The following is a 12,639-nucleotide window of genomic DNA, read 5'->3' on the forward strand; positions in this document are numbered from 1 at the left end:
ACACATCATCCAGCACAGAGAGTACAGCCTCCATGGTCTCCTCACATGTGGGCTCGATCTGATCTTCTGGCAGAACAAATCCATGCTTACCAGTATCTCTCAGCTCAAATGTGTATGAGAAGGGGATCCCAATGTCCTGAGCCCAGTCTCTCGAGGACCCTGATGTAGCATCTACAAAGGAAATAGAAGGCACAGTTAGAAACTACATCGAAAAGATAGAGTTCTGAAGCCACTTCAGGGAATGAAAGTTCAATCTTGCAAAATAAACAAGCTCTTTCAGATTAGAGCCTCGTGGAATTGCTACATCCCCACCAGCAGCTTGATATTAAGACTCAACAGGGCAGAGACTGTACCTTAATCCTCTTCTCTGCCTTCATAGTACCTAGCACTGTGCCTGACATGTAGCAAAGGTTTTGTTAAAGTTTATCACCTGAATCAAAGACAAGGCCATCTAATAATGCAAGGCAAGAGTTAACTAGTTCATTCAAATAAATGAATCAAAATGACCAACAGGAAAATATCATGCAAATATTATGTAGGTGGGTTCAGGAAGTTGTAGGAGGTGATGGTTGGCGATGATAGAAAGCAGTGCACTTTTTTTCCTCCTAAATTCCTTTCTTTTAGATCCTTTCTCCAGGCCCTACCTTGTTCTGCTTTCTTAGTGCAATAGGTCCCCTGAGAACTGAATCAACTGACTAAGGGTCACTGGACAATGTCCTTTCTGTTAACTCCTGTGCCTTCTAACTTGCCAGCTCTTTTTAACTGAAGCCAAAGGAAGTTCTGGGCTGAGCCAGAGTATTAATTTCTTGTTATTGCTCATACTTTATCCCTAGAGAGCATAATTCTGGATTTGCACAGATTTCCTTTTATCCTTGGTCATTTCGATTTATACAACTCCTTGTTGATTCCGGGAACTCTTCTATCCCTCTCCTGCCCACCTCCATCCCCCACCCTCTAGTCCCCACCAAAGACCACTGACTTCTTTTGTGCCTTAGATATTATTGAAAAGGAAAAAAAAACCTAAAATACTTACATAAAATATCTATACTTGAACCAACTCTATAACTTGTCCCATGCTTTGCTTTCAACGCATCTGCTGCCTTCTGAGCAATTTGAATCTATAGGAGCAATGGAGACACAGATATTGATCTTTAAAATAAATCCGTCAATATAGGAGGGTTGGTATTTTCTTCAGATCCATCTCCACAGTTCCAGACGAATTTTTCAACTTCTCATTGGATGCTTACACCTACTTTAACTGCTGATACTTCAGACTCAACATACTTGGGGTAGTTAAGGTTATGGGCCTGTCACCTTGGCTGGGCTTGGTTTTGAGTAGCTGGGCAGCTGGATGTAGTTACTCCCCATGATGAGACTGATAAGCAACATCATGGCAGAATCTGCAGTGAGCAGCTGAGTAGCTATCTTAGGGATGTGGTCTGCTTCTACTTTATAAGAAGAAGCTTTGAGAAAGGTCTCTGCAGCTTGTTGACATGCTTGGACTATGCACGTAGCTGAGTCTTCATTCAGCAACCTGCCATGCTCTGCTGATCTTAGGACTTTTTCTGGACTTGAACTAGGGCCTGCTATGTTGTTTGATAATCTTGGGACTATGCCTTTTTACTTGTCGACCTTGGGTTTGCCAGCCTCAGCAGCCAGCAGCTGCCTGCGTTAAGAAAAGCCTCTAGCTTCAGTGGGTTGGGAGCAAGAGGGAGCTGAATCCCAAGGTCAAGGGGCTTTCACCCAGACTCTAGAGCTAGGGACTTTGAACTCGGACGTCCAGCCTCCTAAACTGTAAGAGAATAAATTCGTTTGTTAAGGCCACCCAATTGTGGTAGTTTCTGTTAGAGGAGTACTTAGGTAGCCAAAACAATACTGAACTCCAATTTCATCATCTCCTCTGCTGTAAGAATGTTCTGATTCTCAGAGTTCTGGTGTAGTGTGCTCCTCCTCTTTCACTCTTTTTCTTTCACATCTTTCTGTTCTCAAACAATTACCAAATTCCATTTGCAATGATGCCACACTAGTCCAGATCCATTGCCTCTGACTGAACCAGACTGATGTCATCCTCTCATCAATACTTATTCCAATTGACCCCACCTGGCTTCCAGATGAACTTTTATAGAATAGATCTATGCTCATGATCCTGCTGAAAAAACTTCAGTAACTATCAGTTGTCCACAAAATTAAGAACAAACTTCTCAGCCTAGTTTTTAAAATCCTCCAACATATACCCTTAATGTACCTGGTACCCAAAGATACATACATTTCCATGTTTACTTTATTTGGCAAAGGAGTGAATATAACCTAACCTTAGATGGAAAAAAAAAGTTGTGATTAAATTAAGGCTCTGGAGTGGAGGATTTATTCTGGAACACCTGGGTGGTTCCTAAATGCAATCACATGTATCCATATAGGAGAAAGGCAGAGGGAGATTATTAGACACACAGAGAAGAGGAGAAGGCAATGTGATTACAGAGATTGGAGTGATGTGAACACACACAAGCCAAAAGACACCTGAAACCTACCAGAAGCTGCAAGAAGCGAGAAGCAGATTCTCTCCCTTCAGAGGGAGTGCTGCCCTGCTGGAGCCTAGATTTCATACTTCTGGCCTCCAAAATGCTGAGAGAATATATTTCTGTTGTTTTAAGCCACGCAATTTGTGGTAATTTATTACAGCAGTCACAGGAACTAAATATACCACTTTCCAACTTTATACTCTCTATATCCACCCTGTTGTTGTTGTTGTTGTTATGTGCCGACGAGTCAGCCCCGACCTATAGCGACCCCTCCTTGGGTTTCCAAGGCAGTTATCACTACGGAAGTAGGATTGCCCAAGTTTATTAGGGAAGTAGCAGGTGCTGCGAAGGACACAGTTCTTTGGTCAGGACAACTGCTTCCCCAGCTGTGCCAGGAGGCAATCTCTGTCACCGGGACCTGCCCAGGCCTGGGCCTAGACTATAGTCAAACTCAAGGTTACCCACTGTTCCCCAGACATGATCCATGTTCTTCAACCACTCTCCTTTGCTAGGGACATTCTCTCTATGTGGAAGCTTCACCTGTTAACTCTGGCTGTTCAAATCCTACCCAACTTCAAAGGACTTCCTCAAGTGCCAACCACTCCATGAGGCCTTTCCTCATCACCCCAACTGGAGTCTCTCTCTCCTCCCTTTGAACTCCTTGTATCCCTCTGCCCACACCTCTTTTACTGTACCCTCCTAATTCTACCTGGCAGTGTAGGTATTTGCTATTTATTTCTCACAGGCTCCTAGAGTTTTAGGGCTTGCTGTTGTACTCTTCCCCACATCTCCCACCATATGGCCTTTCATATTGGAGAGCTCTCAGAGTTAGATGATTTCTGAGATCTTGGCCTCGCTCTTTCTGGACCCTTTCCTGAGATCAAAGCAACTAACTAAAATCTAAGTCTATTAATTACATTTATTGGCCTTTTGATAAATCTCTTTTCACACCCTTCTGACGGGCCCTCTAAATGTTCCCTACTCTGGATTTCCCAATGCTGTATTCTACCCGGGAGCTCTGGTGGCATAGTGCCTAAGGCATTGATTTGACTGCTAACAGAAGGCTGGCGGTTCAAACCTACCAGCCATTCCTCAGAAGGAAGGTTGGGCAATCTACTTCCGTAGTGATACTGCCTCGGAAACCCAAGGAGGGGTCACTATGAGTCAGATCTGACTGGACAGCAGTGAGTGAGTGAGTGAGATATTCTACCCACTTGATGATAGATCCCACTGTTGCTCAGCTCCTTAGGGCAACCTGACAAGTTGAACATTTGTGGGTAGGTCAGCTCTCTTGACTCCTAACTAGCAGATGGGTTTCTTTTAGATCCTGGTTCTCTCTTCTTTCAGATCCTGGCTCTGTTCTGTCCAGCTGAATCCTAAGACGTAACAGACTTGTGCCTGGGTGTAGTGGGGAAAAGTGCAATGAAGGTCAAAAGGAAGAATATAAAAGCAATAGGCTATTTTTTTTTTTTTGGAGATGGGAGGTCATATAAACAGTTTTGGGTAACATTCTTAGGACACTTTGGACTTCCTGTGTGTGACTAAGGTAAAAATAAAACATTAAATTGAACATATTTCCAAGCTTCCGCCTCTTTTCCGCTCACGATTGAAATTTCTATCTCTGGCCATTCAGTTTCTCTCTCTATTCCTGACAGGAGCTTCTGGGTCTTCACTTGGTTTTGTTTTGTCCTGATTTCACATAATGGGTGGGAAGGCCTAGAGGGCCTTTACAAAGAATAAAGTGAATTTTATAATTTCCAATGGAGAGAATAGGATATTTATAGAAAGAAGAAGAAATTATAAGAGGGAGAGAAGAGTCAGAAAGGGGATTTCTGAGAGAAAAATTTTAGTAAGAAATTGAAAGTGATAGAAAGGATTCAGGGTAGGTGCTGTGTGCGAGTGAAATTAAAAGCAAGAGTCTTAGGGAAAAGTTGCTGTGGTTGGCATCTACAATACATCCTTATTTTAAAGTTCTTCAAGAGTCTATAGTAGAGACCAGAATTGCTTAATTAAAAGCAATTTAAAATTAAAATTTTAAATTAAATTAATTTAATTTAAAATTAAAATTTAAAATTCTCATGTGTTTCTCTGAAAGAAAGTTGATGCTAACAGGGCCATGCAGGGCCTTGACTTTTATTTGGGTTACATAGGTTAGTCCCAGGCTACATTCTCCATCTAAATGGTTGCTTGCATTTTTTTTTTTTTTTCTCTTTCCTGCAGCTCACCATAGCCAACTAATCATTTTTCTTATTACCAACTTTTACTTATTCTGTTCTTATAGTTATTTCTCCTCAAATCCTGGCTGTGGGATTAGGAACAGTGTCCCTGGTTTCCCATTCTTTGAAAAAAAATTTGAGTTCTTTCCTTTTTGTGGATAGTGGTGAGAGACATGACATATGTATGAAGTGTACGGTTGTGACCCTTCACCTAGGGAATGTGTCCTTTCTGAGAAGATAAAACAGAAATCCCCTAGACCTACGAGGTCAGCTTCTGTTTGTGGTGGGGTCTTCTGATTACCTTCCCCTCTCCTGATACTATGCGCAAGGCCATTTCTCTGCTGCCCTTCTTCTCAGCCTAAACGTGTTTTCCAGTCAAAATAACAAATACTCTTTTGCCAATGATACACAATTTACATTGAAAAAGACCTTTACCAAGTTGACAGTTCCTTAGCTGGATCCAGAGAACTAATTCTAACATAATCTTCACACCAAAAGGATGACTGGGGCCCTGTGTGTGGGTCAGTCGGGGGCGGGGGATGAGTTGGGAGTGGAGCATAAGGATTGATATGGGAGGAGATCAAAGGGAAAGAGTGTAAACAACTAAAAATAAGAATTCTTAGAGCTATGCTAATTTGCAAAGCAGTTTAGATGGGGATTCTATTAGTTTCTTCCCCTCTCTAGGGACTGCTAAGTTTTCCATCACAAAGTATATTTGCCATGATTTATAAAAAAATTTAAGTTTTGTAGATTCATAGAAGTTAATTACTAGTCTCTAGAGATTGTAACTAATAGAAACCTTCTCAGAACAATTGGCTTGATTGGGTGTCTTTGTGTATTCTATCAAAGCTTATCATTAAGGACCTAAAAACACAGCTAGCTAGCATCAGTAAGGTTAACACATGGTGGCAAAATTCTCACACTGTATTTTTACTGAAAAGTCTTGGATATGAATATTTATGCTAACTAGTTACTTCAGCACATGAGATAGTAAAGGATATAGACTGGAGGCTCTCTTTCTCAGACTGATTTACCAGTTTCTGTATATAGTGCTAAAGAATTGCCAATGATTCCATCACTAGAGTTGCCTTCCAGTAGAGGTGATAGCATTGCCCCAAGTTGCTCCTGCCTTCTTGCTCCCTCCCACCAGTGACCACAGTGCTCCTCTAACCTCTAATCATCAGCACCAGACCCATGGGACTTTTGAATATAAACCTTGCAAAATGATCATGTGGCATGAATTTTCTTGAAACATAAGGGGAATGAAGCTCCCTAAAAAAAAAAAAAAAAAAAAAATTAGGTACTATTTTCACTGTTAGTAGAATGGCCCCTTCCATCAAAGATCAATAGTGGCCTTTCCGTGGTGGTTCATTTGTTTTTGTCACAGATTCTTTTAAGCAGAAAGCAAATATCTACAACAAATATCACAGAAACTGGGGTAAAAGGGGAGTTTTGGGCTTTTCTGTTGAAGTCTCAGTTTCTGCAGACTTCTTTACTGAAAAAATGAAACTTCTGGTTCTCAGGAATGAGAGGAAAGTAGGATATTATTGATTGGGCATCTAAATTGATAAAAGCAAACCCTTTCTGAGCTGGGAAAAGCTGTTTGAGGTAGTGAAATAAATGTCACCTCTAGAGTCTGAAGACTTGAGTTCAAGCTCAAGCGCCACTATTTATTGTCTACAGAGATTTGGGAAATGTATTTAATCAAGATTTCAGTCTGCATATTTCCAAAATAGGTCAAAGTACTGTCATGAAGTTCAAATGCGATGTTAGGTGCTGTGGAGTTGGCCTAACTCATGGTGGCTGATGCACAACTACAGCAAAAAGCCACTTGGTCGTATAGCCTGCCCGGGATTGATTTTGCAGATTGCACTGTTGCAACGTAAGGTTTTCACTGGCTGATTTTTGGCTTTACTTCCTAGTCTGTCAGTCTGGAAGCGTCACTGAGACTCGTTTCACTTAAACCTCTACTGACAGGTGGTGTAGTGCCTAAGGCATTTAACTGCTAGCCAGAAGGCTGGCGGTTTAAACTTACCAGCCACTCCTCAGAAGAAAGACTGAGCAATCTACTTCCATAGTGATACTGCCTCGGAAACCCAAGGAGGGGTCGCCATGAGTCAGATCCGACTCCACAGCTGTGAGTTTGGTTTTGTTTTTGGTTTGAAAGTTGGGTGGTGGATGCATATGAGGTGTAGTGGCCAGAAATTGAGCCCAGGTCTCCAGCATTAGAGGCTCAAATTTCTATGTGGTCACCACAAGTCACAGTTGACTTGACAACAACTGGTCAAATGAAATAATGACAGTAAGATCCTATTGTAAATTGTGAAGTTGTAGGCAAATATTATTTATTTACACATCTTACAAAATTATAATGTAGTACAAGTGCTCCTGGGCCAAGAAAGAAAAAGTATTAAGAGTAAGGCACTGGGGTGCTGCTGGATATTTGACTCCTGGGGGAAGGGCTGCCTCAAGCAAAGATCTCCAGCGGTTTTTCTTCTGGTGCCCAGGTTTAATATGTCATGCTTCAGTGGGAGAGAGGCAGGAGGTGTAGCAGAACCAACAGGTCACCAGGCCTCTGTGATCTTAATGGCAAAGTTGGCTTAGCCCCTAGTCCATCTTGTTTAAAGAATACAAGATACTGTATTTAAAAAGACAAGATAGCAAATATAATAATTCTAAATTTCTCATCTCTTTGATTTGTGTCTACTGTCTTCTGAATTTCCAAAAGAGCAAAGAGCCCAGTCTTTTCAGCAATTCTGCCCACCACTGCTTCGGTAAACAAAGCTTTGGGGACTGCTCCAGAGTGAGGAAAAGCAGTGTCCCCAGTTTGCAGTTCACTGACACTTCCCCTGAAGAAGATTCCTAGGCAAACGGTGGAGGAAGAGTCTACAAGAAAATAAAGCCTTGTGTTTAGCAGAGAAGAAAGCAGATACAGTTCAGCCTTGTTACTTCAGATATGCCATATTCTACTAACAGCTGGCAAATTCTTTAAAGCACGGTTCAAAAGCCGTAATTGCTGAACGGAACTTCAAGAGAATTTACAGAAATGATAGTGCATTCTAGCAGATTATTAACATAATCATCTCATTTATATTATAGACGAATACCTAAGATGTCTCCCAACTCGACACTTTAAGAAACAGGTAGTTAATTAATGTAGGTAACACAACATTTAACCTGAAGCCTTCCCAGCAGACATCTGGCATGGTGCAAAAACTAGAGAAAGAGATTAACAAGGAGAAGAGAGGATGGGGGAGGGGCAGTGCTGGAGCCAAAATCTTGGAAAAGAAAAGCAGGAGACGCAAACAGGGGTCTTACTGAGACTTTAGTAGAGGTACTATGGTCTTACCATTTCTTCATAGTTACTTGATTTGTTTTGGGTGTAACCGTAAGGCGTGAGAATGAGCTGCCCGTAAGAGTGTATGGTGAGAAAGCACAGAATGTCCTCCTTCTTGCTCTCTATAAAGCTGGAGACAGCTTTAGTCTCCGGTTCAGACACAGGGCCCGTCCCACAGAAGGTTAAATCTTGGCAGTTTTTAGATGCACCAATACCTGAAACAGACCGGAAACCACAGGGAAGGTGTCATGATCTCAATTTAAAACCCACCAAGGACAAGGAGTCACCCTTGCTTGGGGCTTCTGTGGATGAAATCAGGGCCTGCCTGGTCTTGTCTAAATTAATCCTGGCTCATTGTAAAACAGTCGTTTCAGGAGGAACTCAGAAAGGAAGGTGGGCCAACATATGGATTTAGAAACAAATTCCATGCTTCCATGGCCCAGGAAGGAGGAGACCAAACAAAATGGCATTTTCAGTAATTTTTTTTTTTCCCTTTTTTGCAGATTGGGAAAGGCTTCCCTAAGGAGTTTGGATTTGTTTATTTCTTTCTATTTTTCTGTGGTACAATACATAACAAAGTTTTCTATTTTAACCAATTTTTTTTTAATTTGTATTATGGTGAAATAGATATAATAATACATTTGTCATTTCAATCACTTTTACACATAAGATTCAGTGGCATTAATTGTATTCACAATGTTGTGCAATCACTTTTTATGTCTAAAACTTCTTCATCCAAACAGAAACTTGTTGTTGTTGTTATGTGCCGTCGAGTCGGCCCCGACTCATAGCGACCCCTCCTTGGGTTTTCGAGGCAGTATCACTACGGAAGTAGGATTGCCCAAACTTCCTTCCAAGGAGTGGCTGGTGGGTTTGAACCGCCAGCCGTCTGGTTAGCAGGCAAGTGTCTTAGCCACTATGCTAACAGAAACTTAGTGCCTTTCAAGTAGTAACTCCTCATTCATCCCCCCCCCCATTCAATAATCTCTCTTTGTCTCTGCACATTGGGTCATCCTAGATATTTCGTGTAAGTGGGAACATACAATATTTGACTATTTTGTGTTTGATTTTTTCCACTTAGAATAAGGTTTTCAAGGTTTATTCTTGTTGCAGCTTTGTTTCTCTTTATAGCTGAACAATATTCCATTGTATGAATCCGCCACATTTGGTTTATCCATTCATTTCAGTTCATTTACTTGCAGCTTCCAAGCCTGTGGTGGGTCCTGAAGCAAATGGTTGGGGCCCCGTTCTTAGGGTGTTACTTCAGGCTCTAACATAACCCTATTGACCCAGGTCTTTCCCTCACTGTCTTACTAGCTTGAATCTCAGTAGAGCTAATTTGTAAGGACAGGACGTAAGTTAATTATAATAAGGATCGTCAGTTGAACACCTCTTACATGTGAGGCACTGTGCTCAGCCCTTCCTATCTGTTGTCTCATTTAATCCCCACAACAACCTAGCCATAAACTGCTTTTACTACGGCCCATATTTTAAATAAGAGGAAACTGAACAGACAGATGAAGAGATTTCTCAGGGCCACACAGTTGCCAAGTCTGATTTTAACCCTTGCTTTGTAACCATTCTTGCCATTTGTTGTTATTGTTGCTGTTTGTTTGTTTGTTTGTTTTCAATTCTTTGGGTATGCTGAGATTCAGAGACATGAAATGCCTTATGGAGAAGAAAATGTTTGTCTTGTTTAATGACCACCCTCCTCCTGTAAAAATAATGGGCAAGGATAATTGTGACTTTTCTTTCCTCTAAGAAAAATCGTGCATTTAGAAACACAGTGATGAGGGTCAAGTCATTGTCATATTCACACTTGGTCTAAGTCTTTATCCTTACTGAGGATAACACTCCCTGCACAGAAGTGTTAATGGTTTTTACAGCATAGATTTCCTGTAGAGGAAATGAAACTGGTCAGGAAGTCTAGAAAGTAGATGCATGAAGGTAGATGTTTATTTATTTACTACAAAATTATCTCTCTAGTAATTCACCTCGTTCCTTGCTCTACTGCTTTGTTTTTTGTTCATCAGTCATCTCTTAAATATGTACTTACTACACCAAGATGCATTGAAATTTCTGTTGAGATCCGTCCCAAAGCATGTGCCATTATTATGGGATGACCGGGATTTCCTCCAAACACGATCCTGTAACAGAGCAACATAGGGATGTTACCATCCTAAGTTAACATAACTCATAGTGCAAGTGATGACTGACAGCCTTCAAACAGCAAAAATGTTTCCTAAGATTGTCTGTCAGGAAGAACTTGTCTTCAACATTATTAAGCTTATGTATGAACATTTGAATCTTGCAGATGGGCTAGCAACCCCTAATAACAGGAACACCTGTACAGCCAAAAGTGTCCCTACATGTACAAAATCAAATTGGAGGGAGTAGGTCAGCCTTTTCTTCATAAGCAGATTGGCAGTGCCTGCGGACATGTTCTGCTTAATCAGGGAAAGCTTCAAAGAGTCATTTTTTAGGTCCAAGTGTTAGAGGATGAAAGGGAAATAGCTTGGCAGGTGGAAAAAGGCTGTTCCAGGTGTATCAGAGACGGGCTGTGCACATTTCTGGAAGCAGAAGACTGATGAGTGGAGATAGGGTTAAAGACAAGGTTCACCTGACAAGCACAGAGGAGGAGGGGCTGGATTCAAACACCAGGCCAGCAAGGCTTTTCCATAGAAAAGTCTCTCTCATCGGGTGCTTTTGGGGAATGATGGGGAATGGGGAGTAATTAAGACTTTCTCAGAAACAGGCACTCTTATTTGTAAAATAATATGCTTTAGAAATATTGTTTAAGAGAATGTTGTCTACTAAATGAAAATACTTCATGAGATGTCCTCCCCTGTGTGAATGAGCACATTGAACAGTGAAGGCTGGTTTTGGATTTACGTATCATTTATTTGTCCTCACGCTTCTGAGACTGATTGTAGGTGGATACAGATTGTTACATGAATTTTATATCAATATACTCTGATAGGGTGGCAGGCGATCCACAAATTAAAGTAGACAGAAGAGAAAAAAAGTCAAGTCTAGTTGGAGAACTGGGAATTTGTTAAAAAGAAGAGAAAGAAGACAGTTCAGGAGACCTTAAAAAGCCAGTTGCAGTGGAATCAATCCCAACTCATGGAGCCCCATGTGTGTCAGAGTAGAACTGAGATCCCCAGAGTTTTCAATGGCTGATTTTTCAGGAGAGATCACCAGGCCTTTCTTCCGAGGTTCCTGAGTGGACTTAAACCTCTGATGTTTGTTAGCAGCCTAGTGCAGTGAGTCACTGGTTCCACCCAGGGAGTCCTGGAGAGGATTTACCAGTTGCCCTCAAGTCAACTTCCACTTATGGTGACCTCTTCAGTCCAAAATTTTACTTAGATTGTTTGCTAAAAAGAAAACATTAAGTTGATTTTTATCCCAAAGGGAATTTCTTTCTTTACATAGGCACAGACATATAGTTTGTGATCTTCTCCCACCACCAGACTTAATGCACTCACAGTGGTCCAAGTGTAGATATAACCATCAACGTTAAGAACTGGAAGCACATAAAAGTCCAGGTTCCCAAGGAGCCTGCTTATCCTTGAGTTGTCTTTGTAGCTTTGTAGAATCTAGAAATTTAAGAGATATACATGAGGAATGATTTTGGAGGTCCTTTTCCAATTTCCTAAATATTTCAACTTAATAATAAGTAACTGTACATTCCACCCCCAAATCCTAACTGCACCTCAGTTATCCTAGTCTGTGTGGTTGTTATTGTTGTGTGTCGTTGAGTCAACTCTGACTTACGCCAACCACATGTGACAGAGTAGAACTGCCCCATGGGATTTTCTAGGCTGCAATCTTTATGGGAGCGGATTGTCAAGTCTCTTCTCATGCAGCACCACTAGGTGGATTCAAATTGACGATTCTCTCATTGTCCAACATGGCACATTTGTAACAGTAGTAAAAATCTACTATCTGACTATTTTGTGCTTTAAGGGTATATGTCTGGCAGAAATGAACACTGCAGTGTAAGGCAAGAGGAACATTGGCTGTGATGGTTAAGGGTACATGGCAACATGACTAGGGTATGATTTCAGTGGTTTGGTAATTGTGTAATGATGTAATTTGGCAGTTACATAATGATTTAGTCATTTTGTGATCCCACGTGGTCATCCTCCATTGTTGCATAATGCCAAATTTTGCATAATGACCTAGTCTTTGGGATCTAACTATGTCAGTAAGTGAGGAGTGAGTGTATTCACTATTTTTCCTCAACACCATAATTCAAAGGTATCAATTCTTCTTCAGTCTTCCTTATTCGTCAAGATTTCACATGCATATGAGGCAATTGAAAATACCATGGTTTGAGTCAGGTGCACCTTAGTCCTCAAAGTGATAGCTTTGCTTTTTAATACTTTAAAGAGGTTTTTAGCAGCAGATATGCCCAATGCAATATGTCATTTTATGATTTTTTTAAATTTTATTTTTATTTATTTATTTGAAGATTTACAGAGTAAATTCACTTTCCATACAGCAGTTCACATATACTTTGTCTCATGTCATTGACCAAAATTTACAATGCAACAGCTCCCCT

General features: G+C 40.9%; 1 protein-coding gene across 1 annotated transcript in view; it reads right to left on the reverse strand.

Annotated features, from left to right (window-relative positions):
- CPO (carboxypeptidase O) overlaps positions 1-12,639 on the reverse strand; it is a 108,766-nt gene that overhangs the window by 22,702 nt on the left and 73,425 nt on the right. The window contains exons 6-10 of the mRNA XM_007935937.1: positions 11,561-11,671; positions 10,129-10,219; positions 8,085-8,287; positions 1,034-1,118; positions 5-171 (exon numbers count right to left, since the gene is read on the reverse strand). Coding sequence (XP_007934128.1) covers positions 5-171; positions 1,034-1,118; positions 8,085-8,287; positions 10,129-10,219; positions 11,561-11,671 — 657 coding nt within the window. The remainder of the gene's footprint in view (positions 1-4; positions 172-1,033; positions 1,119-8,084; positions 8,288-10,128; positions 10,220-11,560; positions 11,672-12,639) is intronic.

Source organism: Orycteropus afer, unplaced genomic scaffold, assembly GCF_000298275.1.
Source record: "Orycteropus afer afer isolate SDZICR_OR568_19922 unplaced genomic scaffold, OryAfe1.0 scaffold00002, whole genome shotgun sequence".
In the NCBI taxonomy this organism is placed as follows: Eukaryota; Metazoa; Chordata; class Mammalia; order Tubulidentata; family Orycteropodidae; genus Orycteropus; species Orycteropus afer.